The following is a 24,653-nucleotide window of genomic DNA, read 5'->3' on the forward strand; positions in this document are numbered from 1 at the left end:
TACGTGCAAGAAATCATTTCAAGAACTGAATGTAATCTGTACAAGGAAAAGTTTGACACTAAAATGTCACTGTCTTCACAAAATCTCAGAGTCTCATGGAAGAACGACTAGCACAGTGGTCACCACACTGGACAGCAGTCTTTCTAAGCCACCAATTTCCCATTTGAGTGAAGGAGTGGCCAGCTGGAGCCCAGCAAGCCTTCTAGAAAATTGTGTTAGTTCAGGCTGTGCAAATAGGTCGTGTCTGCTGGTGTGGGCGTTGGTCACAAAGGTGTCTGCCACATAGTAGTTCAGTAAGCCATGCATTTGCGTTACATAGTTCGTGTTAAATTTACCAACAAAAATGTCTTACAAAACAGAAGCCTAAAAGAACGAAAAGTAAAAACTTTTATGTGGGAGAAACAATTGGCTGTTTTTTGTCTCCCCAAGTGTTACCTTCTCATTTTTTTTCTTTCAATGCTTGAAAAATGTTTTCACTTTTGAATATTACATATATTTATCCCTAGAGCATACTTTTTAAAATACAGAGATGCAGAAAAGCAAATGAGTATGTCTAAGCTAAAGCAGTTATCTGGTGGAGATGGAGTCAGAATTCTTGCTTAGCTTCAAGCAGAACCTCGCCTTGACTTGTAAACCTGCCTCCGTGTGGCATGTCTGATGGCTAACGCCAGCCTCGGTCCCTGCATCAGTGGCACAGGGTTCTCGGGTCCCGAGGTCATTGTGTCCAGAGATCACCATGCACGTTAAATCAGATGGTGCTCTGTTGAGCACCTGTTGTGTGTTCACCGAGGCACGGGGGACCCAGCAGGAACCTAAGCAGTGCCTGCCCTCTGACTTCTTACAATCCTTCAGAGAGGGCAGGCCGAACGCATGAAATAAAGAAGAGCACGTTCTCTAATAAAGTAACAGACTCATGGTTCAGACTCAAGTAGGTTAATGAAATTTAGAGGAAGAAAGTGTTATGCATCAAAACCATTTTTTTTTTTACTTTGGAAAAAGCTTTCATATAAAGAACATTTCTCTGAAATGATTTTAATGCTTCATACTACCAGAAAAAAAAAAAAAGGTATAATTTGTATACTTTTTACCCACTTCCAAGTTTCAGCATTCGTAGCACCTGATTTTATTCGAGATGATTACTGAGCAGTACACGTCACACGTATGTTCGGTACCATTTCATTGTAAATGGCTCCTGTAGGCATTCACCAACTTATTAGTACGTTAGGATCACACTTAGGTGTGAGGTTTTTAACCAAGAAATGATCACGCTTCTCATGAATACTGATTCTGACATCATAAATGCATAAAAAGCCATTTTATTGAAACTGATTGCTGAGTAAGAAATGAAATCTTTCTTTTACAGAATATTGTTCATGAGCTAAGAATAACCAATCAGGTCATCTATTTGAATCCGCCCATCGAAGAGTGCAGGTACAAGCTCTATCAGGAAATGTTTGCCTGGAAGATGGTTGTGCTGTCTCTTCCTAGGATCCAGAGTCAGAGGTACCAGGTGAGCCTTCCAGGCATTTGCACCGTGGGCCCTCGGACCAGGCCTCCTGGGGCTCTGTGGCACCACCTCTCCATCACGCTTCTTTATTTTTTTTTTTTTTTTTAAGATTTTTTTATTTATTTATCTGAGAGAGAGAATGGGAGACAGAGAGCATGAGAGGGGGAGGATCAGAGGGCGAAGCAGACTCCCCACTGAGCAGGGAGTCTGATGCGGGACTCGATCCCAGGACTCCAGGATCATGACCTGAGCCGAAGGCAGTCGCTCAACCAACTGAGCCACCCAGGCGCCCCTCCATCATGCTTCTTTAAATGCTGCTCTTGTATGTCTTCTCAGACTGCAGACTTGCAGCTCAGCATTCTTTTTTTAATTTTATTTATTTGTCAGAAAGAGAGGGAGAGATCACAAGCAGGGGGAAGTGGCAGGCAGAGGGAGAGGCAGACTCCTCGCTGAGCAGGGAGCCCGATGCGGGACTCGATCCCAGGACCCTGGGATCATGACCTGAGCTGAAGGCAGGCGCTTAACCGACTGAGCCACCCAGGAGCCCCATGGCCCAGCATTCTAAGGGAAAGCTAGAAGAAGCCTAGTGTGACCTGACGGTTTTCCTATGGCTATCTTTCCAAATAGTTGCCTCTGCAGTTCTGATCTCAATAGTCTCTTAGAAATTCCCTCCATGAACTTCGCTGGGAATTTTAATTCCTGTTCCTCCCTGCCCCCACTTTATTATATTAGTTTACAAACATACATGAAACTGGAGGGAATCCCATGAGCTCACACCAGCCTGCCTTGTTTATTATCATGTAGCCAATTTAAATTTCTATTTCTCAGAACCGAGCTGTGAATACTGGTTCCTTCCACTCTGGGCAGAGTCTATGCAGACTACAGGGTATTTCTTGTCACGTTCTGTTTTTAACCAGCCACGTTTCTGTTTGCATTGCTGTCCTGTTTGTCTCCATATCTGACGGAACTGAAATCAGCCCCTCTTATGCTGGGTCCCATGCCCTTGCTCTGAGGCTCCTGTCAGCGAATAAACCTGACCCCTGTCACCCTCTAGCCATCTTACTTCTTGGCTCCCTTTGGTAAAAACGTGGAGGATGTCTGCACACCTGCTCCAGGGCCCCTCAGGCGTCGGGGTCACCGGCCTTTCCCTGTCGCTGTGGCAGGCTTCTCAGCCCTTGAGAAGTGGCAGTGGCAGGATGGGACGGGTGCACACCCCCTCCTGCTGGTTACACTTGTTCCACTTGGCTGTCCTGGTTTTCCTCCCACCTCACTGGCCAGTCTCCTCTGCTGGCTCCTCTTTGGCTCTCCTTCTTCCAGCCTCTACCTGTCTCCATGTGCTCTGCCCCAGAGCTCCGTCCCACCCAGTCCGTTCACTAAGTGCCGGCCGTACGTGACAACTCTGTGCTCGTATCTCAGCACAGCCTTTATCTTGACCTCCAGACCCATCTCTCCTGCTGGCTCCTGGGCATCTCCACCAGACTGATTTGCCCATCACACTGAATGCGCCTCCGACCCCCTCCCTCAGACTTGCTCCCATCCCCAATCTTTCCTTTCCCCACCTTCAACCTGCTCAGGACTAAGTTGAGCTGTCACCCTGGCCTCCCACTGTCTCTGTCTTCAAAATTAACCTTGATCTTTTTTGCCCACATCCACTGATACCACCGGTCCAAGGTACCATCATCCCTCACTGGATTCTTTTTTTTTTTTTTTTTTTTTTTTATTTATTTGAGAGAGAGAATGAGAGACAGAGAGCATGAGAGGGAGGAGGATCAGAGGGAGAAGCAGACTCCCTGCTGAGCAGGGAGCCCGATGCGGGACTCGATCCCGGGACTCCAGGATCATGACCTGAGCCGAAGGCAGTCGCTTAACCAACTGAGCCACCCAGGCGCCCCCTCACTGGATTCTTAAGTTCCTCCTGACAGGTCTTTGTGTCTGCTTTTGCCCCCTTAAAATCTTTTATTTTTTTTTAAAGATTTCATTTATTCATTTGAGAGAGAAAGAGCACAAACAGGGGGAGAGGCAGAGGGAGAGGGAGAAGCAGGCTCCCCACTGAGCCAGCCAGGAGCCTGATGCGGGGCTTGATCCCAGGACCTGGAGATCATGACCCGAGCTGAAGGCAAATACCCAACCATCTGAGCCACCCAGGCGCCCTTTAAAATCTATTTTCAACACAGCAGCAGAGTAAGATTTAGATTTCATGTGGGTCCTGACACTGCTCTTCCCGGAGCCCACTGATGGCTTCCCGTGCCACTCCCCATGAAAGCCTACGTCCCAAGGCAGAGTGCTGGGCCCCACATAATATGCTGTTCGTGGCCTCTCTGACTTGAGTGCCTGCATCCCACTCACTCTGCTCTGGCCATCCTGGCCTCTCGCTCTCCTCAGACATGGCAGGCAGGCTCTTGCCCCTGGGCCTTTGCACTTGCTGACCTCTCTGCTTGGAACCTGTGGTAGCAACATACTGACATGGCTCACTCCCTCCCTCTCCTGATCCTGCTCAGTGGGGCCTTCCCTGACCTCCCCCACCCCCTAGCCTTCCGCTTTCCTGTTTTGTCTCCATAGTACTTCTCATCCACTGACATTCTGTATAGTTTGCTTTTCCCTGTCTCTCCTCCCACAGGATGTGAGTCCATGTGAGCGGAGATTTTTGTCTGGCTGTTTCTTGTGCCTACAACAGTGCCTCGGACATAGCTGGCAGTCAGATCATTGAAACAATGACTGGTCACCACTTCTATCTTCCAGGCTGGTGTAATTATGTCGTCACGGTAGTCTTAGTGCTTTAGACGCCGCCTTCGGTGTTCCATTCCCATGGGAGAGGCTCAGGTCTCCAGGGGCTCTGCTCCAAGGGCTCGGGGGCTCTGTAACTGTTTTACATAGTGATGCTGCATTTTCTAGCTTGTGGGTGATCTGATGTTCCCTTTATTGGTTGAAGAGTGAAGTATGAGTAGGCCTCTGATTTTTTTGTGGCTGGGGTAAGTGGATGTTATTCCTTAAATGCCATTTTTATAGCGAGTTTTTCCTTCAGTTCGTATGAATTCAGTGAAAGGTGGCTCTGAGATGAACTTTTTTTTTTTTTTAAGATTTTATTTATTCATTTGAGAGAGCGAGTACAAGCAGGGGGAGAGGCAGAGGGAGAGGGAGAAGCAAACGCCCTGCTGAGCTGGGAGCCTGACATGGGGCTCGAGCCCAGGACCTGGAGATCATGCCCTGAGCCGAAGGCAGACGCTTAACCATCTGAGCCACCCAGGCACCCCAAGAGGTGAACGTTTTTATACACACTATTTGTGTTCCTTTCGGCTCTGCTTCCTTAGGTGGGTGTACATTACGAACTGACTGAGGAAGAGAAATTCTACCGGAATGCTTTAACTCGGATGCCTGATGGCCCTGTTGCCCTGGAAGAGTCCTACTCTGCGGTCATGGGCATCGTGACTGAGGTCGAGCAGTATGTCAAGGTGAGAAGCTCCCTGTCTCATTCAGATACACTATAGAGTCTATTTTAGACGTAGTGAGTATGTGGTCTGATGAACATAGGTGCTAGAATCTATGTAATACATATATAATATGATACGCTAGATAACAATTTTTTTTTTTTAAGATTTTATTTATTTATTTGACAAAGAGAGACACAAGCAGGGGGAGTGGGAGAGGGAGAAGCAGGCTTCCCTCAGAGCGGGCAGCCCGATGCGAGGCTCGATCCCAGGACCTTGGGATCATGACCTGAGCCAAAGGCAGACGCTTAACAACTGAGCCACCCAGGCACCCAACACTTGTTAATTTTAAAACGAACAGTGAACAGTAGAAAAAAATCTTATGGGATATTAACTCATTTCAGAGAGCAGTAAATTTTATTCTTTTTTAATATGAAAATTCTGAGAATTTGAAGTGAATTTTTCTAACAATGTTGAAAGAAAGTGAGTCTTTTTAATGAAATATGAACCTAATATGTATGAATGTTCTGCAGAGTGAAAGGTCCAGCTGTGCTACTTGACCGTGCTCTTCATTTGCAGGTCTGGCTTCAGTATCAGTGCCTATGGGACATGCAAGCTGAGAACATCTACAACAGACTGGGGGAAGATCTCAACAAATGGCAGGCTCTCCTGGTTCAAATAAGGAAGGCCAGAGGCACTTTTGACAACGCAGAAACCAAGAAAGAGTTTGGGCCGGTGGTTATAGATTACGGCAAGGTGAGCTCGCCTGTGTTGTGTTGTCAGAGGGGTGGGGTGGGGGTGGCGGGCTCTCCGGGCAGCATCCGTGTGGGATGAGGATGCAGCTGGAGCGCGAAGGAACTGATGACTGTTGTCGTGGGCACATTCACTTGCAGGTTCAGTCTAAGGTGAACTTGAAGTACGACTCTTGGCATAAGGAGGTTCTCAGCAAGTTTGGGCAGATGCTCGGCTCAAACATGACGGAATTCCATTCCCAGATCTCCAAGGTGAGGGGGCAGGATCCTGGCGGCCTAACGAGTCTGGTAGGTAGCGAGGTAAGCCTTGGCTCCGTGCTAACTTTCTGTGCTCTCTGAACAGTCCCGCCAGGAGTTGGAGCAGCACTCGGTGGACACGGCCAGCACCTCCGATGCGGTGACCTTCATCACCTATGTGCAGTCTTTGAAACGAAAGATAAAACAGTTTGAAAAACAAGTTGAGGTGAGCTCCGTGAATAGTTGAGATTCTCACCGTCAGCTCTCTAGGCACTTGGAGTTAGGTGCGTACAGCCCACACGCCGTCTCGCTCGTACCCACCTGCTGAGCTGGTTCCAGCACAGACCCGGCGTCCTGGGGGTCTGCCCTTTAAACAGCTCTGCAGGTGATTCCTAAGTGCATCGAGGTTTGAGAACAACTGTGTCTTGCCTTCTGAATCTTGTACGTTAGCTGTTGTTGGGTGAGTCACTCGTGCACTTGTTTTTGTGACTTGGAAGGGGCTGGAGCGCAGCAGCAGCACGCTCTCCATCCTCCCCAGGCCGCTCGGGCGCAGCCGGGTTTGGGGACGCGCCAGCTGCCGCCGGCTCAGGGCCTGCTGCCTCCCGGGCGCCACGTTCTCCAGGTGGAAGGCTTCTGGAGAAGAGCAAACGTACTGATGTTGTGTGTTCTAGAGCCGCGGAGGGTCTTCCTTTGACGTGGGAATCTGACGATAGTTTCTAATGTGAAAGAAAACGAGCCTGTATTTTTTACTCTCAAAGCTCTACCGCAATGGTCAGCGCCTGCTGGAAAAGCAGAGGTTCCAGTTCCCGCCCTCCTGGCTCTACATCGACAACATAGAGGGCGAGTGGGGGGCCTTCAACGACATCATGCGGCGGAAGGACTCTGCCATCCAGCAGCAGGTGGCAAACCTGCAGATGAAGATCGTGCAGGAGGACCGGGCGGTGGAGAGCCGCACCACGGACCTGCTGGCAGACTGGGAGAAAACCAAGCCCGTCACGGTGAGCCGCGCCCCCAGCCTCTCCGGAACCCACAGCGCCATTTGGTGTCCTTTCTCCCACACTGAAGGCTTTGGTCTGGCTTAGCGCTCCAATAATGAGGGCTTTCCTTTTTGTAATTAAAACAACACTTGCATGTCGTATATTTGAAAAGTAAAAGCCAACTTAGAGCTCTTTTTACCCAGAACCGCTCATGACGATCATTTAAGTCAGGTGGTTTTAAAAATTAAAGCTTTTCTGTTCTTAAGTTATCCTCTTACTTAGGCATACTCAAAAATTAGAATTTAATTTCTCACAGACCCAGGCCGAGCCTCACATTGCCACTGCCTCGCTCTGGGCTGTGGGAGGCAGGCCCCGCCGTCCCCGTCGTGGTAGATAGTGGTACTTACTTCTGTACCCAGCACCTGCCACCGTCGTCCTCTTGGTTCATTCAAGTACTTGTTGAGCACCGACTGTGTTCTGGGCAGTGAACAGGAGGGACACTCCAGTGGGAGAGGCAGGTGAAAAACGAGCGAGGAAAACCTGTATTTGAGTCAGATGGGGATCGGTGCCGTGGGGAAGGGCGAGGGCCAGGTGGACAAGGGGTGTCGGTGGGTGCTGCCTTGCACGGAGGGTGGCGTCTGAGTGGCAAGTCACACAGATGGCGGGAAAGGGGGTTCAGGCAGAGGCGACAGTGCGTGCAGGGCTCAAGCACATACGGAACTGCGTACCTGGTTTCCTGGGGCGGAATTCAGTCTGATTTGTTTAGACATATAAACTAAGTGTAGACAGGAAAGAAGAGGGGGAGATGGTTAGGATACTCGGAATGTTGATCTGGTTTTCCGGTTTGGGGTGTCAGTGTCCATAGCAGGCCTGGTGGCAGATCTAGCTTCCCACCTACTCTGTAGAGCTGGGTCCTACCTCAGCCCTATCTGTGCTGGTGGTCCTAAAGTTCCTACTTTGTGTTTAATTCTGGTTCGAGGGCCCCTATTTTAAGAAGATCTTTGCTTTCACAAATGCCAATACCGTAGCTTTTGCAGACTGCTAGCTGTAGCAGGGGAGTGAGTATTCCTCAATAGGCAAGATTCTGTTCACCAAAATTTGAATATTTTTTATTACCATTTTTTGCTAGTAACGTGTCAGTTTAAACTTTCGATGATATTTTATATAGTCATTCTCAGATTATTAAAGAGTCAGCAAATCGTAGTTTAATGCTCAACTAGAAGCCATTTCACTGAGGACTGCTTGATTTCTCATCCTTCTCTTGGTCACTGATGTAATAGCTGTGTGCCTCAGGAAGGGCATGGCTGGCAGCCCCCGAGAGCCATGTCCCCTCGGATCAGGAGTGGCCTGCTCCAGGCCCCCGTCTGTCCTGACTCTTCCCTTCCAGTCTCCCAAGGCACTTAGTGAGACAGTGGCTAAATGGAAAGATGTTCCACCTTTCTTGTTTCTTTTTTAAAATATTTATTTAAGTAATCTCTACACTCATCTTCGGGCTCGAATTCACCCTGAGATCAAGAGTTGCATGTTCTTCTGACTGAGCCAGCCAGGTGCCCCGGTGCTCCACTTTTCTTATTCATGTTTTGTTTATGTCAAATATAGAAGTAAAAGTTACATTCAGTAATGTACACGAATCATGAGTGTACATCTTGCTGAAGATGTACATATTTGGAGACATGTTTAAGGAATCACAAATTTCCAGACTTCCCGCAGGCTCTCCCCACCATTTCAGGGCCCAAGCATTCATCTGTCCTGAGACCTAGCTCTGCAATTCTGCACTTTGATTGCTTGCAGGGCAATCTTCGCCCGGAGGAGGCGCTTCAGGCTCTCACCATATATGAAGGAAAATTTGGCAGGCTGAAGGATGACCGAGAGAAGTGTGCAAAGGCCAAGGAGGCACTGGAATTGACAGACACAGGACTTCTCAGCGGCAGTGAAGAGCGCGTCCAGGTACGGACTGCAGGAGATAGGGGTGTGGCTTCTCATCCTGGCTCTGCCCTTGACCAGGGCCATCTCAGGGGCCTTGCTAGACCTGCAGTGGTTTCTGCATCTAGAGGCTCACTGCTCCACTGTCGTAATCACAGGTGGCCTTAGAAGAACTACAGGATCTTAAAGGCGTTTGGTCAGAACTTTCCAAGGTCTGGGAGCAGATTGATCAGATGAAGGAGCAGCCGTGGGTTTCCGTCCAGCCTCGAAAGGTATACCTAGTTAAAGCAAATGTTATGTATACCATCATATGTTGAGAGTTGTAGACTTCACTTAGAAGCTCTGCAATCTACCGTGAGCTCACAGAATGTCACAGGATGGTCATTTACAGTATTCATTTGGACTGATGTAAAATGTGCTTTAAAACCATTTTTAAAAAAAGATTTACTTATTTATTTGAGAGAGAAAGATGGAGCAGGGGGAAGGGCAGAGGGAAAGGGAGAAGGAGAGAAGCAGACTCCCTGGTCAGCACGGAGCCTGACTCGGGGCTCGATCTGACGACTCTGAGACACTGACCTGAGCCGAATCAAGAGTTGGACGCTTAACCGACTACTGCACCCCTTAAAAGCACTTTTTAAGATATTTCACCATTTAAAGGAGGTACTGGCAAACTAAATATCACCTTGTGTTTCTCTCAACAGCTTCGACAAAATTTAGATGGCCTCCTAAACCAGCTGAAAAACTTCCCTGCCCGATTACGGCAGTACGCATCCTATGAGTTTGTCCAGAGGCTTCTGAAAGGTTACCTGAAGGTAGTGAGTCGGTGCTGGGGTCCTGGGTGTCTGTTAGGAACACAGCTGCACAGGTAATTTTGCTTACTCTCTCCACAGATAAACATGCTGGTGATTGAACTGAAATCCGAGGCACTTAAAGATCGCCACTGGAAGCAGTTGATGAAAAGGCTTCATGTTAATTGGGTTGTTTCTGAGCTAACCCTTGGTCAAATCTGGGATGTTGACTTGCAGAAAAATGAAGCTATTGTCAAGGATGTGCTGCTTGTGGCACAAGGGGAGATGGCTTTGGAAGAATTTTTGAAGCAGGTGAGTAATAGACCAGTAGCCCTTTTTATGTCACATTTCCAGCTGTGATGTAGGTTTGAGCTGTGTGAGAACAGCTGCATCTGGTCCGTTTGTCCCCATGACACTTGCTCGCTTGTACAGCTGGTGAATGCCCACATATTGATAACATCCCTCCTTTTGGTTTTATTTCAGATAAGAGAGGTATGGAATACTTACGAGTTAGACTTGGTTAACTATCAGAACAAGTGTCGCTTGATCCGAGGCTGGGATGACCTCTTCAACAAGGTCAAAGAGCACATCAACAGCGTCTCGGCCATGAAGCTGTCTCCGTATTACAAGGTACCATTGTTGGGGAAGCCTTCCCTCTCTTATCGAGCGTTCTGCACTTTCTCTGTAATATCTTTTGACTGGCAGTTACCAGAAGCCTGTTTTTTAAAGTGTGAGTCAAATAAGTTGACATAATTTGTACTTTTTTAGTAAGCTTTGGCATATCTATGAGTGAAAACTTTAGCAGCTGGGCTCTGCTTTCCATCTATCCACTAGGTTTTCGAAGAAGATGCCCTGAGCTGGGAAGACAAGCTGAATCGGATCATGGCTCTCTTTGACGTGTGGATCGATGTGCAGAGGCGGTGGGTCTACCTGGAAGGCATCTTCACAGGCAGTGCGGATATCAAGCACCTGCTGCCAGTGGAAACCCAGCGGTTCCAGAGGTACGACCTCTAGCCAGGGGGCAGGAGAGCCGAGTCATAGATATGCTGGTAACCACTCTTCACATAAACGCTAACAATGGTTTCGATTTGATTTGTAGTATCAGCACGGAGTTTTTGGCTCTGATGAAAAAAGTATCCAAGTCTCCCCTGGTTATGGATGTTCTGAACATCCAAGGGGTACAGAGGTCTCTGGAGAGATTGGCAGACCTGCTAGGAAAGATCCAGAAAGCATTGGGAGAATACCTAGAAAGAGAGCGATCATCTTTCCCCAGGTAATATCCTTGCTTTGACTTGCACGGAAGTGAAGTTCAATTTCAAGAGCCCTCTGCTCTCCCTTCTGGGTCTGCATGTTGGTCACTTCGACATCAAGAGTTTTGTTACCAAGAATCCATTTAATGAGTATTATTCCCTTTTCGTGCGTTTATTCCTAATTATAATGAATAAGCCTTTATTTTCTTCCTCGCATTTGTTTATGAAGCTTCACTGAAACTAATATCCACCCTTCCAGGCAGCTCACACCTCTTAAAAATTTAGCTCTGATTATTTTCCAAGTGGCATTTCTTCCTTTCTGAATAGTTAGCTTACTGTAAATTGAACAGGCTTTTAAAAAATAAGTCCATGAAAAAAAAAAAAAGTCCATGAAGTAAGGTGAATGACATAAAACCCATGGAATTCCTTTTCAGTAACTTGTTAGATAAATATGTATCTTCTGCTGAGGGCTGGAAGAAATTTGGATGTGATCTCTGTTCAGACTAGAGATAGTCCACCACCATCCAAATTCGGCTTCCCTTCCCACAATTTGAAGTTATGTGTTAAATGACTATTTACATATGTATAACATTTTAGCAACTTGAATGCTATTTTAATTTTAGGTTCTATTTTGTGGGTGATGAAGATTTGCTTGAAATTATTGGAAACAGTAAGAATGTAGCTAAGTTACAGAAACATTTCAAGAAAATGTTTGCTGGAGTTTCGAGCATCATCCTGAACGAGGATAACTCTGTTGTCTTGGGCATTTCATCCCGTGAAGGAGAGGAGGTAGTTGAATGTATGATTGTAACTAACAGTGCTTCTCTCTTGTCTTTGCACATCTTCATTCTTAAATTGTATTTATTTCAGGTTATGTTTAAAACTCCCGTGTCAATTACCGAACATCCCAAAATCAACGAGTGGCTCACGCTGGTAGAAAAGGAGATGAGAGTCACACTGGCTAAACTTCTTGCTGAGTCTGTTACAGAAGTTGAGATTTTTGGTAAAGCAACTTCAATTGACCCAAATACGTACATCACTTGGATTGATAAGTACCAGGTAATGTGTGGCAGAAGTGGGCCAGCGTGAAGGCGGGTGCACCAGCTGGTGTCCGAAACGATCCTTTGGCTCTTGTGTCTTGTGTCGTTCAGGCCCAGCTTGTGGTTCTCTCAGCCCAGATCGCCTGGTCTGAAAATGTGGAGACCGCTCTGAGCAGCATCGGGGGAAGCGGTGACGCGGCGCCCTTGCACTCCGTGCTGAGCAACGTGGAGGTCACCCTCAACGTGCTGGCCGACTCCGTCCTCATGGAGCAGCCACCGCTGCGCAGACGGAAGCTGGAGCACTTGGTTAGTCCCGTGCCTGACTCATTCCTCGGCGGTCAGGCTCTTGTGCCGTCAGCCCAAGCAGTTAAAGGAAATCGTGCTTGGAATATACTCTGGTGTTAGGGAGGGAAGGAGGTGGCGAATTGATGTAGTCTGGCAGGGGGGCGGGGTGGACGGTATTTGCTCTCTGTTCCTGTTGACAGGTGACCCTGCCGGAGCAGGGAGCTTCATGTACGCATCCTAGTAAACAGGAAGTGATAAGCTTAGATCAGGGTTTTCCGCTCTGGCTCCTCATCCCTTCCCAAAGCAGTGCCCAGGGCGTGGTGCCGGGAGACCTGGGTGAGCCAGGGCGTGTGCTGCGCCCGGCCCACAGGGCCCAGGCTGTGAGGACGGAGACGCGTGTCCTGCTAGTTGCAGAGTTTTCACTTAAAGTAGTTTTGTTTGTCGGTTGTTTGGTCTTGCTGCAGCTCTTGATTCTGTGTAATTTCATTATGTGAATAACAGTTCTGTTGTTTTAAAAATGAATTGGCATTTTGGAATATTTACTAAAAGCCACTATAACTGGATCTTGCATCTCAAAAGTCTACTAAATGATCCCATCCCCAGGAAAGGCACCGTACTTCTTCAGTTTATGATAAACTCTTAAACTAACTCTTTGTTCAGATTACAGAGCTGGTTCACCAGAGGGATGTGACGCGGTCCTTGATCAAAAGCAAGATTGACAACGCCAAATCTTTCGAATGGCTGAGCCAGATGCGCTTTTACTTTGACCCTAAGCAAACTGACGTGCTACAGCAGCTGTCGATCCAAATGGCAAACGCCAAATTTAACTACGGCTTTGAGTACCTGGGCGTCCAGGACAAGCTGGTGCAGACCCCCCTCACCGACCGCTGCTATTTGACCATGACTCAAGCCTTAGAGGCCAGGCTGGGGGGGTCGCCGTTTGGTAAGTTACTGCACAGACCTGGACAGATGGAGACCAAGAGTAAGCATAATTTGTAAAGATTAGACAAGTGATTTTAAACATATTTCTTAATTACATAGCCGGTACATTCTAGAATCTTAGATATGTTTGCAGTTTTACATCTTCTTTGATTTTGTAAATGAATTGTGTAAAGCTAAAGATCCTTCCCCGTGGACTCAAGTACTCAGTCATGTTTCTTCAAATGACAGGGCCGGCCGGGACTGGGAAGACAGAGTCGGTCAAAGCTCTTGGCCATCAACTTGGACGCTTTGTTTTAGTTTTCAACTGCGATGAAACCTTTGATTTCCAGGTGAGAAGCTTTCTGAATCCACCTAAAACCTAATGGCCTGAGAGGCCAGTTGGGGAGTGCCACGCCTGGACCGCTCTCCAGGCTGTTGGCCTCACAGCTCGGCGTGGCCCATCTGCCCTGCTGAGGACCGGGATGGTGTGACTCTGAGGGAGGGGCCAGTGTATGTGCTCTGGCATTGACTTGGGCTGCATGTTCCTGGAAGAAGTGGTTAGTGCCTGTGTCTGGGAATAAACAACCGTAACCAACAAGATTTTCTTAATCAACAAAAGGTGATAGAATAGAAAGAACAGCTTTCTCGTTAGGATTTTATTGGCACAGGAGAGGGAGAGGTGCGCATCGCTGCAAGCGTGCGCTGACAAGCAGTGTCATCGGTGATGGGCCTGCTCTGTGCGGGCCCTGGGCCCCGCGCCGCCCGGGTCGGCCCCGTGTCCGCTCCACAGCCAGCTGAGGGCAGCAGACGGAGGGCCCGGGCCAGCATCGAGGCCACAGAGCCCGCCCTGAGCCCCTTTCTTTGCTCTGGTTTCAGGCGATGGGGCGGATCTTCGTGGGGCTCTGCCAGGTGGGCGCGTGGGGCTGCTTCGACGAGTTCAACCGCCTGGAGGAGCGGATGCTGTCGGCCGTGTCGCAGCAGGTGCAGTGCATTCAGGAGGCGCTGCGCGAGCACTCCAACCCCAGCTGCGACAAGAGTGAGGCTTCCTTCTTCTCTGCGAGTTACTCAGCGACTGGGGAGGGAAAGCCCGCGGGGGCTGGGTTCCGTTTTGCCACCTTAAATTAGAACTGAACTTGGGCCCCGGGACTCGCTGCCGCAGAGGTGGTGAGAGCCGGGACGTGAGAGCCGGGCAGTCGGCGCTGCTCAGGCCAGAGCAGTGCACACCCTGGCTGTCCCTCCCGGGTGGACGAGAGTCTGCTCCCTCCCACAGCCTCTGCCTGCAGTAAGTGTCGGGCCCGTGTGGGCCCCCCGCTCCCGTCCTCCCTCCTGCGTGCCCACAGACCAGCCTTCTTCCAGGCGGCTTTGGGGACGCGCCCTCTGTCACTGTAGGAGGACCTGTTCTGAGAGGCTCCGAGGGCGCCTTCCCCTGCTTCGTTCCGTACAAAGCCAGGCGCACCCGGGGGGCAGGGCGGGTGCTGGAGGGAGTAAGGCACCGGCGGCCGACCGCTCACGGGCGCAGTTAACTCTCGGTGGTGCTTTCGTTCTGCAGCACTAGGAACTTGTCTTACCGAAGGACTGGCAGAGCTCTCGGTGAAACAAAAGGGGTGTCAGAGAAAGCAGCACTGTGTGCTCGGGGTTCTGTACCGAGTAAAGGGGTCAAGTGTGGGTGGTGGTGGTTGATCCCAGGAAAAGGCAGTCGTCAGGGTCTGAGCCACTCAGTTGTGTCACGTGGATTGATTTTTATTTCTGCAACTACTGTTGGCCTGCATTTCTATCCTTACGTTGACCTTGTGACACACAGTAATGCACAAGCAGAGTATGCACTTCCTGCGCCTCGTGACTTTGTTCCGTGTTCAGGTGGCTTTCATGTAGGTGAGGTGTGCACAGCTAGGTCTGCCAGGCAGGGTGGCATGCCAGTAGGAGGGCCAGAGAGCGGCTCCCCTGCAGCCCTGGGCTTTGGGCTTTAGAGGCCGGTGGGGAAACGGGTGCTTTGTCTGTGATTTTAGAGAGATTTTACCCTGGTTTTGAACATTTCGAATCTTAACACCATTCTCTGATTTTCAGCTTCCGCCCCCATTACTTGTGAGCTGCTCAACAAGCAAGTGAAGGTGAGCCCAGACATGGCCATCTTCATCACCATGAACCCTGGCTATGCAGGCAGGTCCAACCTTCCCGACAACCTCAAGAAGCTCTTCCGGAGCTTGGCCATGACCAAGCCTGACCGGCAGCTCATCGCCCAGGTCATGCTGTACTCGCAGGGCTTCCGCACTGCTGAGGTCCTCGCCAACAAAATCGTCCCATTCTTCAAGTGAGTGCCCCAGAGTTACCCCTGACCGTGTGCCTAGCGTGTGTGGGATGTGCCACCGAAGGTTCATCTCTAATCATGGCACAGCTTTCCAAGCGTTTGTGTCTGATTTCTTGACTCTCTGGCTGCCTGGAGCGTGCTGTTGTAAGGCAAACCCTTTCTCTTTCAGACTATGTGATGAGCAGCTCTCTTCTCAAAGCCATTATGACTTTGGTCTCCGAGCTTTGAAGAGTGTGCTGGTAAGTGCAGGAAATGTGAAGAGAGAGAGAATTCAGAAGATAAAGAGGGAGAAAGAAGAACGAGGGGAAGCAGTTGATGAAGGAGAAATTGCAGAAAATTTACCTGAACAAGAGGTTTGTACACATGTTCTTTTAATCACTCACACCTTAAACACTAATTTTTTTTTAAAGATTTATTTATTTGAGAAAGAGTGCACGTGAGCAGGGGGAGGGGCAGAGGAGAGACAGGGGCAGAGAAGCAGACTCCACACTGAGCGTGGAGCCTGACATGGGCTTGGTCCCAGGGTCCAGATCATGATCTGAGCCAAAACCAAGAGTCAGAGGCTTAACTGACTGAGTCACCCAGAGACCCCTAAACACTAATATTTAAATTGGCATTTTTAACATCTAAGCCATGGCTTGAAAGTCCCCGTTGCAATTCACACGTCCTGGGATGGATGGGTCGAAGATGCTATATTTGCACAGTGAACTGAGTCGCTAACAGCCGCGTCTTCCTTACGTACCTTCTGGGGGTACGGCAGTGGCCGTGCGAGCTGGGCTCCCTCCACCAACCCCCAGCCCTGCTCAGAGCTCGTCTCTCCTCACTGTTAGATTCTGATCCAGAGCGTCTGTGAGACTATGGTGCCCAAGCTGGTGGCAGAAGACATCCCTCTGCTCTTCAGCCTCCTGTCAGACGTGTTCCCCGGGGTCCAGTACCACCGGGGCGAAATGACCGCGCTTCGAGAAGAGCTGAAGAAGGTGTGCCAGGAGATGTACCTGACGTACGGAGACGGAGAAGAAGTCGGCGGGATGTGGGTTGAGAAGGTAACCGGGCTCGGCCCTGCTGGCTGCTCTGGGCGGTCACGGCAGCCGGGGGCCCCGGGAAGGTGCCACGTTGGAGAGAACTCGCACCATGAGGGCCGGGGAGGCACAGCGTCAGCTGTATGGAGATTTGACCCAAGGCTTTCCTTCTTAACTTAAAGACATAACATTTTACCTGAAAATTTCCCGTTTCTGGTGTAGTTCGTTCTCTGAGAATGCTGACTGACACATGATTGTTATGGGAAGTATTTACACCAGTACAATTTCTAGTACAAGTCCTTCCAGCTCATAGGTTAACAACGTAAATCTGCCAATCAGTGCGTGGTTTACATTCTGTGTTGGCTTCTTTTCTTTCCTTTCTCTGGGTGACTAAGAAGCGTACTGCCACACGGCTGCATGCTGAGCCTGAGCAGTACCGGACCCGGTCGCACAAATGGCTCATCCATGAGTCTCCACCTCTTTAAAGGGGATCTTATGTGCCTCTTTTGAGGCAGCTTGGTAGGCATCCCCTGTTCCACTGGCTTCCAGCCAAAGAACTCCCCACGGTTTAGTTAAAACTCTTCTTGAAATATTTTTTGTAGATGTGGCCCATGTAACTTTAAAAGTTCCAGGTAGTACTTGCCTTTAGGAATTCAGAGCATCTCTCTTGTATCTGCTGCCATGAGGACGGGCTCGAGAACCTTCTTGTTCTTTCTCTGGACTGGTTATGATGTCTCTTTGGCCCGGCAGGTCCTCCAGCTCTATCAGATCACCCAGATCAACCATGGCCTGATGATGGTGGGGCCCTCGGGAAGCGGGAAGAGCATGGCTTGGCGCGTGCTCCTAAAGGCTTTGGAGAGGCTCGAGGGTGTAGAGGGCGTGGCCCACATCATTGACCCCAAGGCCATCAGCAAAGACCACCTTTATGGAACCCTGGACCCCAACACCAGGGAATGGACGGATGGGCTGTTCACACACGTCCTCAGAAAGTGAGTTCACCTTGATTCCAGCAAGTGGGACCTGGGTGCTCTGTCCTTATATTAACGGTGTGTGTTACTTTTTTAGCCAAAACTAAATGACGTAAATGTCCCTGCAGAAACTGTGTAGGGTGAGCATTTCTAATCTCAGAATCTCAAGTTGGTCAGTAGCTGTTTCAAAACCTTTCCAAACCAGGATCATAGACAACGTGAGGGGTGAGCTGCAGAAGCGCCAGTGGATTGTGTTCGACGGTGACGTGGACCCCGAGTGGGTGGAGAACTTGAACTCGGTGCTGGACGACAACAAGCTTCTGACTCTGCCAAATGGCGAGCGCCTCAGCCTTCCGCCCAATGTAAGTGGCCTTCTTTGGGGTGTCAAACCAGATATCCTGTGCGCTAGCAGAGTGCCGCTCTGGAGATGAGGCTCCAGGTTCTGGAGTAGCAGTCAGCTGTGTAAATAGTTTTCAGAGTTGACGGAATCTCCTTGTACTAGATTTTTCTATTGCTGTGGCAAGTGAGAAATATTTCCATAGGACTAACAACTTTCTGCTGTTTGCTGAATGTTAAGCATACTCCAAAATTCCTAATTAACACTTTTAACTGAACATTATGGGGTTGTTGTTAGGATTTCTGAAGTTATCATATATCTGGGAAGTGGCAAAATTAGTAATTTAGATATGGAAGCTTTCAAGACTGTGTCCCTTAGAAATGAGCATTTGGTGCAGGTCCTGGACACACCACCAGATAGATAAGGAAACATGGGTGGGCCTGGCAAGGATTTGCATTCTACTGAAGGTCCAGCAGGAAAAAACCAGACCAAACCCCTGCTGTCCTGGGGCGCACAGTCTGATACGGATGACAGAAAAACAAGGGAAACAGTGTTAAGTGGTAAGGAAAAGATGAGCTGGAAGTGAGTGGTGGGTGTTGGCGAGATCTGGAGGACGCATCGTGGGCGACGTGGAGGCATCACCGAGAAGTGTTTGTAGAGATCGAGGCAGGTGAGGGAGCCAGTCTGTGGGCCTCCAGGCGTTCCAGTTCCAGGTGAAGGGGCAGAGAAGGGGGCGCTTGGTCAGAGGTGCGAGGAGCAAGGGGGGAAAAGGTGGGTGAGACCAGGGAGGAAGGGGGCCAGTCCGGTTGGGCTGGGGTCACTGTGAGGACTGGCACTCGCCCACTGGGTGAGTCGGGAGCCATGGGAGGGTCTGGATCAGATCCCTCTGGCTGTTGGGTGCAGAGTAATCGCAGAGGGCAGAGTGGGAGCTGAGCGGTAGCCCAGGCATGGCCGGGGCTGTGCGCCAGAGGAGTTGGCAACACGGGGGCTGCTGAGTTTCGGTGTAATTTAAAGTTCGTGCTGGTGGGAGTCACCGAGGGGCCAGAGGTGGGCGTGAGATAAAGGACGAATCATTTTGCGTGAGCAGCTGGTGAATGTGAACCTTTGGGCCAGGAGTGGTGGCTGTCATCACGTCAGAAACCAAGCCAGGGGTGCCTAGTGCCGCTCAGGAAATGTGCACTTGGACTTGTGTCTTGTTTGACTTGTCGGGTCTTTCTGTTATGGCTTGTTATCCAGTAGATCCTAACCATTGTTGGAAAGAGATTGCTCTCCTGGGAGGCAGGCTAGCCCTGAGGTTAAGGCTCAGGAATCAGACCATCTGGTTTGAATCTCAGCCCCATTTACCAGCAGCGGGACCCAAGTGAGGTACCCAGCCCCGTCTGTGAAAGAGTCACGTACCTGCCTCAAGGGATCCGTGTGAGGGTTCGTGGGTTCAGGCGGGGAGTATGGCAGCCACACCTGGCTTGGGGTAAGGCTGGCTGGCGCACGTCTGCTGCCGATGCCCCCTCCGAGGCAGCTGTTTCTTTTCTCCACCAAGAGCTTATCTCGAGGGCTCACCTGCTCTTCTCCCAGCACATGCGTTTCCTACCCAGATTCTTCTTCTTTTTTTTCTTTTTTTTAAGCTTTGTTTATTGTAGGGGCACCTGGGTGGCTCAGTGGTTAGGCGTCTGCCTTCAGCTCAGGTCATGATCCCAGGGTCCTAGGATGGAGCCCCTCATCGGGCTCCCTGCTCCACGGGGAGTCTGCTTCTCCCTCTCCTCTGCGTGCTTGTGTTCCCTCTCTCGCTGTGTCTCTCTGTCAAATAAATAAATAAAATCTTTAAAAAAAAAAAAGGATTGATTTATTTTAGAGAGCGTACATGAACTCACATGTGCAAGCGGAGGGCAGAGCAGAGGGAGAGTCGATCTGAAGCAGACTCCCGACTGAGCCTGGAGCCAGAGGTGGGGCTTGATCTCACGACCCTGAGATCATGACCTGAGCCGAGACCAAGAGTCGGACGCTCAACTGACCGAGCCCCCCAGGCGCCCCTCCTACCCACATTCTTGTGGAAGAGCAGCTGGTGGATGTTGTAGTGAAGACAGTCATAGATGTTTTCACTTTTAAACTAAGTGCAGAAAATTCTAATTGACCTTTCATTGTATATGTAGGTAAAATTATTTTAACATCTGAGTTTCTACCAAACCCGCGCCATTAAATATGCTGTGTATTTTCTTTCAAGGTGCGAATAATGTTCGAAGTGCAGGACCTGAAATACGCCACGCTCGCCACGGTGTCGCGCTGCGGCATGGTCTGGTTTAGTGAGGACGTGCTCAGCACGGACATGATCTTCAACAACTTCCTGGCCAGGCTGCGCAGCATCCCCCTGGACGAAGGGGAGGACGAGGCCCAGCGCCGGCGCAAGGGCAAAGAGGACGAGGGGGAGGAGGCCGCTTCCCCAATGCTGCAGGTACAAGGGCCGTCAGCGCTCTGCCCAGTACGGCCACAGATCTGCCTCCGGGAGGGCTGGGACTTCACATGCAGTGAGATCGGGCATCCCGCCCCCGAGGGTCTGGAAGCCAAGGGAGCCGTGGTACTCTTTCCCGGGTGGTCAGTGTTGAAGCAGGGCACTCGAGGGAGGTTTGCATAATCAGTGCTGTCTTAAACCAGCTCCTAAGGAAGCAGTCTCAGCTGCCTAAGTGAAGACGTGTGGGAAAATTTAAAGAATTCTTTCAGTTATCCGACTTTTCTCTGCGAATTGATGAAACACTGCCTTTTTCCATTTCAGTGGTGAAAGCCAGTGTTCCCAGAAAATGTGATTTTTGAGAACTACCAAGATAAAGGAATAAGGATTGGTCATTGAAGCTTATCCAAAAAACATTTTTTTTGCGGGTCACATGATCCTCTCCTGGGCTTAAGTGAGAATACATGAAAGTCTCTGGGCTTTCTGAAATAATAGTTAAGTTATCATTTACTGCCTCTTGCAGATCCAAAGGGATGCAGCCACAATCATGCAGCCATATTTCACCTCCAACGGCCTGGTCACCAAGGCCCTGGAGCATGCCTTCAAGCTGGAGCACATCATGGACCTGACCCGCCTCCGCTGCCTGGGCTCGCTCTTCTCCATGCTGCACCAGGCCTGCCGGAACGTGGCCCAGTACAACGCCAACCACCCCGACTTCCCCATGCAGATCGAGCAGCTGGAGCGCTACATTCAGGTCAGGGGCTGCACGCGTCACAGGAGAGCAGGGCTCCACCAGGGCCGTGCATGCATGACCTCTGTCGTGAGCCTCCCGAAACTGTATGCCCGGTTGGGTGTGTTCTATTGGAAGGGAACCACTCTTTTCAAGGTTAACATTGCTATAAATGTCTTTATTGTTGAAATTTTGTTTACTCATTCAATAGCGGTATCTGGTTTATGCCATACTCTGGTCCTTGTCTGGAGACAGTCGGCTGAAAATGAGAGCAGAGCTGGGTGAATACATCCGAAGAATCACAACAGTGCCGCTGCCCGCTGCACCCAACATACCCATCATCGATTACGAAGTAAGTGCAGGGAGGGCGTGGCCTTCTTCCCCTTGATCTCGCCACGTTGGTTTAACTCCTGGAGCCACCTCACCGTGAGCTTGGCTTACTCTTTCCGGTTCATAAAAGGATTCTGACCTTTGTTTTATGTGGTATAAAAGGAAAGCAGATGTGAACGTGCAAGTTGTGATTTGTGTGAAAGCAAGCAAGTCTCTAAGTGAGGAGGTGTGGGGGTCCCCGAGTGAGCTGCGCCCTTTCTCTGGGTGTAGGTGTCCATCAGCGGAGAGTGGTCGCCGTGGCAGGCCAAGGTGCCTCAGATTGAAGTGGAGACACACAAGGTGGCGGCCCCCGATGTCGTCGTGCCGACTCTGGACACTGTCCGCCACGAAGCCCTCTTGTACACCTGGCTGGCTGAGCACAAGCCACTGGTCTTGTGCGGCCCCCCGGGGTCTGGCAAGACTATGACACTCTTCAGCGCCCTCCGGGCCTTGCCTGACATGGAGGTAAAGAGGCTGGGATGTGGGCAGCAGGCCTTTCGGTGCTCGAATACAGGATGGGCCTTACAGTCCTTCGTTTGTTTCTCCCTGTCTAAAGGTTGTGGGACTTAACTTCTCGAGTGCTACTACCCCAGAGCTCCTGCTGAAGACTTTTGACCACTACTGTGAGTACAGACGCACACCTAACGGGGTTGTTTTGGCTCCTGTTCAACTTGGAAAGTGGCTGGTACTATTCTGTGATGAGATCAACTTGCCGGACATGGATAAATATGGGACACAGAGGGTGATATCCTTCATCAGACAGGTTTGTATATATCCACAAGTCCCCACTGCCCTTGTTCACATTTGCTCCTGATGTGCTAACGCTCCCACTTTCCCTCAGATGGTGGAGCACGGAGGCTTTTACCGAACCTCAGATCAAACATGGGTGAAGCTGGAGAGAATCCAGTTTGTCGGGGCTTGTAATCCACCCACTGATCCTGGAAGAAAGCCCCTCTCTCACAGGTAATAGCTTTGTAGACTGCGCTGGCCTCACACGCACCTGTTCCAGGATTGTTTTAGATGTAGCACAACGAAAATCTTATCGTAATTATAAAAAGGTAACATAATACTGCTTATCATAGGGTGGCCCCTGGGCTCCTTTCGCTGTGCTGCAATCCTAGGAAAACACACTTGAAAATAAAAGCACTGACTCTTGAGTAGTAATGAGCTAACCACCGCCTAGGACCAAGATGGGGTAGAATAAGCCTGAATCATTTTCCCATTTCCCATCTTTGCTTGGCCCTTTTTCAAGCTTTTTGCATCTGCTGTTACATGTCAGAGCCGGGCCTGAGCGGGGTGTGTGTGATCTCTGTGTTGACTGTGACACAGAGACTGGGAAGCAGCCCCGGGGGTGGGCCCAGGACGGGGCCGCTGACCACTCGCGCACCACTCCTTCCCTGGAGTGGCTGAGCTGCCTGTCCTCACACAGATTCTTGCGTCACGTGCCTGTTGTGTATGTGGATTACCCGGGACCCGCCTCCCTGACGCAGATCTACGGCACCTTCAACCGGGCCATGCTGAGGCTCATCCCGTCCCTGCGCACGTACGCGGAGCCGCTCACGGCCGCGATGGTGGAGTTCTATACCATGTCTCAGGTACTCAGGGCTTCTCTGCTCCTCTAGTAACTGAAGAACACTATTAAAAGATTGAGCTTTAGTGAAAAAGATGTGGTTCTCGTGGTTGTGACTTGCCTGTCTTGGGGAAGCCTTCCCGAGGGCACGTGAGAGAGTGGGGACAGCGTCATGCTCCTAGTGCTTTATGAGCACTTGCCTGTCCCATGTTGCAAATGTTTTTCCTAGTATTTAGTTGGCTTTTAATTTTGTAGAACTGCAACTTTTTCTGCAGAATTTTTGATGTCGAGTGTCTTTTTTACTTCTGCTTTTGAAATCATGCTTTCCCCGAACTTAGGAATTACCTTTTTTAAAGTATTTTTGGAAGAATTTTTTGTGCTTTCTTTTAAAGATAAATAATTTTAATATAAAAATGAGCAACTTGGATCGAACTTTGTTCTGGATAGTTGTGCAGTTGTTCCAACATTACTAATTCATCCTTAAATATTCCAGGGCCTAGGTAGTTCATTTTCAATATAAAAATGTTATACAGCATTTGACCTTTTACTGACTTTTCATGTTTTAAGATATTTACACGTACCTCCACTTTTCTGAACCCGCAGGAGAGATTCACTCAGGACACACAACCCCACTATATCTACTCACCCCGTGAGATGACGAGGTGGGTGCGAGGGATCTTCGAGGCCCTGAGACCTCTGGAGACTCTGCCCGTGGAAGGCCTCATTCGGATTTGGGCACATGAAGCCCTCCGTCTCTTCCAAGACAGGTAAGCCGAGGCTGTGGTTAGCTCCATGCTCCCCCACTCAGACGCTTACCACCCTCCGAGTTAGGGTGTAGGCAAGGCTGGCCTGCCCAGATTTGAGCCAGGCTCTGCTGGTGGTGGAAGGGAGTGGAGGCGGCGAGAGCGGACTTGTGTCTGGGCACCGAGCACAGCCACCCCCAAGCGTTGATGGGTCTCAGGGTGCAGGGAGCTATAATATAATTTTCATAGATTTCCCAAAATACCAGAGGCAAAATTCTGTTTTCATTAAAATGTAGCAACGACAGTGTTGCTTGAAAATTCTGACTGGGCTGCAGTAACCGTGTGCCCTGCCTTCACTAGACCTGCACCTGGTGGCCTGCTCACTGTATCACAGAGTCAGCTTCTCAGAAGGTGCCTGTGCCCGCCCTCCCCCCCCCGATAATCCACAAGGACAGGTCCGGTCTCACCTGCTTGCTTCATGGTTTTCTTTATAAGCCCTGTGTCTCCAATGCTGTGCTTGTCACAGTTCCCATTCTTTTGTTCTCTTACTGCCCCCGTGATATTGGGAACTTTATACTAAGCAAGCTGAGAAACTAGAGTCATGTTGTCGTTTTATCTTACTTTTTTAAGATTTTATTTATTTATTTAAGAGGGAGAGAGCACGAGCTGGTGGGAGAGGCAGAGGGAGAAGCAGACTGCCCGCTGAGCAGGGAGCCCGATGCGGGGCTTGATCTCAGGACTCTGGGATCATGACCTGAGCCGAAGGCAGACGCTTAACGACTGAGCCACCCAGGCGCCCCTCCTGTTCTATTTTAAAAATCAATGTGATCAGTCATTCTTAGAGGAGGAATTTTTTTTACTTCTATTTGTTTCTGCTTTTGTTTTTTAAGTAATCTGTATACCCAACATGGGGCTTGCACTTAAGACCCCGAGATCAAGAGTCGCACACTCTACCAACTGAGCCAGCCAGGCACCCCTAGAGGAATTTTTTTAAATGTAGTGGTTCCATAGTTTTGAGGGGTTTTATATTTAATGTCAAAATTTTGGATTGTTTAAACTGTCTGGAG

The 24,653-nt window shown here is 49.7% G+C and overlaps 1 protein-coding gene across 1 annotated transcript in view; it reads left to right on the forward strand.

The window, feature by feature from the left end:
* DYNC1H1 (dynein cytoplasmic 1 heavy chain 1) overlaps positions 1-24,653 on the forward strand; it is a 68,647-nt gene that overhangs the window by 24,054 nt on the left and 19,940 nt on the right. Inside the window, exons 11-42 of the mRNA XM_036086239.2 lie at positions 1,364-1,510; positions 4,816-4,956; positions 5,512-5,688; positions 5,826-5,936; positions 6,028-6,147; positions 6,680-6,919; positions 8,690-8,845; positions 8,980-9,093; positions 9,523-9,633; positions 9,712-9,921; positions 10,093-10,239; positions 10,444-10,610; positions 10,709-10,882; positions 11,483-11,648; positions 11,730-11,918; positions 12,011-12,205; positions 12,845-13,127; positions 13,355-13,455; positions 13,982-14,141; positions 15,170-15,413; positions 15,580-15,763; positions 16,241-16,453; positions 17,180-17,418; positions 17,603-17,759; positions 19,953-20,180; positions 20,698-20,928; positions 21,116-21,256; positions 21,505-21,738; positions 21,830-22,036; positions 22,115-22,236; positions 22,703-22,868; positions 23,447-23,610. Coding sequence (XP_035942132.1) covers positions 1,364-1,510; positions 4,816-4,956; positions 5,512-5,688; positions 5,826-5,936; positions 6,028-6,147; positions 6,680-6,919; positions 8,690-8,845; positions 8,980-9,093; positions 9,523-9,633; positions 9,712-9,921; positions 10,093-10,239; positions 10,444-10,610; positions 10,709-10,882; positions 11,483-11,648; positions 11,730-11,918; positions 12,011-12,205; positions 12,845-13,127; positions 13,355-13,455; positions 13,982-14,141; positions 15,170-15,413; positions 15,580-15,763; positions 16,241-16,453; positions 17,180-17,418; positions 17,603-17,759; positions 19,953-20,180; positions 20,698-20,928; positions 21,116-21,256; positions 21,505-21,738; positions 21,830-22,036; positions 22,115-22,236; positions 22,703-22,868; positions 23,447-23,610 — 5,639 coding nt within the window. The remainder of the gene's footprint in view (positions 1-1,363; positions 1,511-4,815; positions 4,957-5,511; positions 5,689-5,825; positions 5,937-6,027; positions 6,148-6,679; positions 6,920-8,689; positions 8,846-8,979; positions 9,094-9,522; positions 9,634-9,711; positions 9,922-10,092; positions 10,240-10,443; positions 10,611-10,708; positions 10,883-11,482; positions 11,649-11,729; positions 11,919-12,010; positions 12,206-12,844; positions 13,128-13,354; positions 13,456-13,981; positions 14,142-15,169; positions 15,414-15,579; positions 15,764-16,240; positions 16,454-17,179; positions 17,419-17,602; positions 17,760-19,952; positions 20,181-20,697; positions 20,929-21,115; positions 21,257-21,504; positions 21,739-21,829; positions 22,037-22,114; positions 22,237-22,702; positions 22,869-23,446; positions 23,611-24,653) is intronic.

This window comes from Halichoerus grypus, chromosome 8 (genome assembly GCF_964656455.1).
Source record: "Halichoerus grypus chromosome 8, mHalGry1.hap1.1, whole genome shotgun sequence".
Taxonomy (NCBI): domain Eukaryota; kingdom Metazoa; phylum Chordata; class Mammalia; order Carnivora; family Phocidae; genus Halichoerus; species Halichoerus grypus.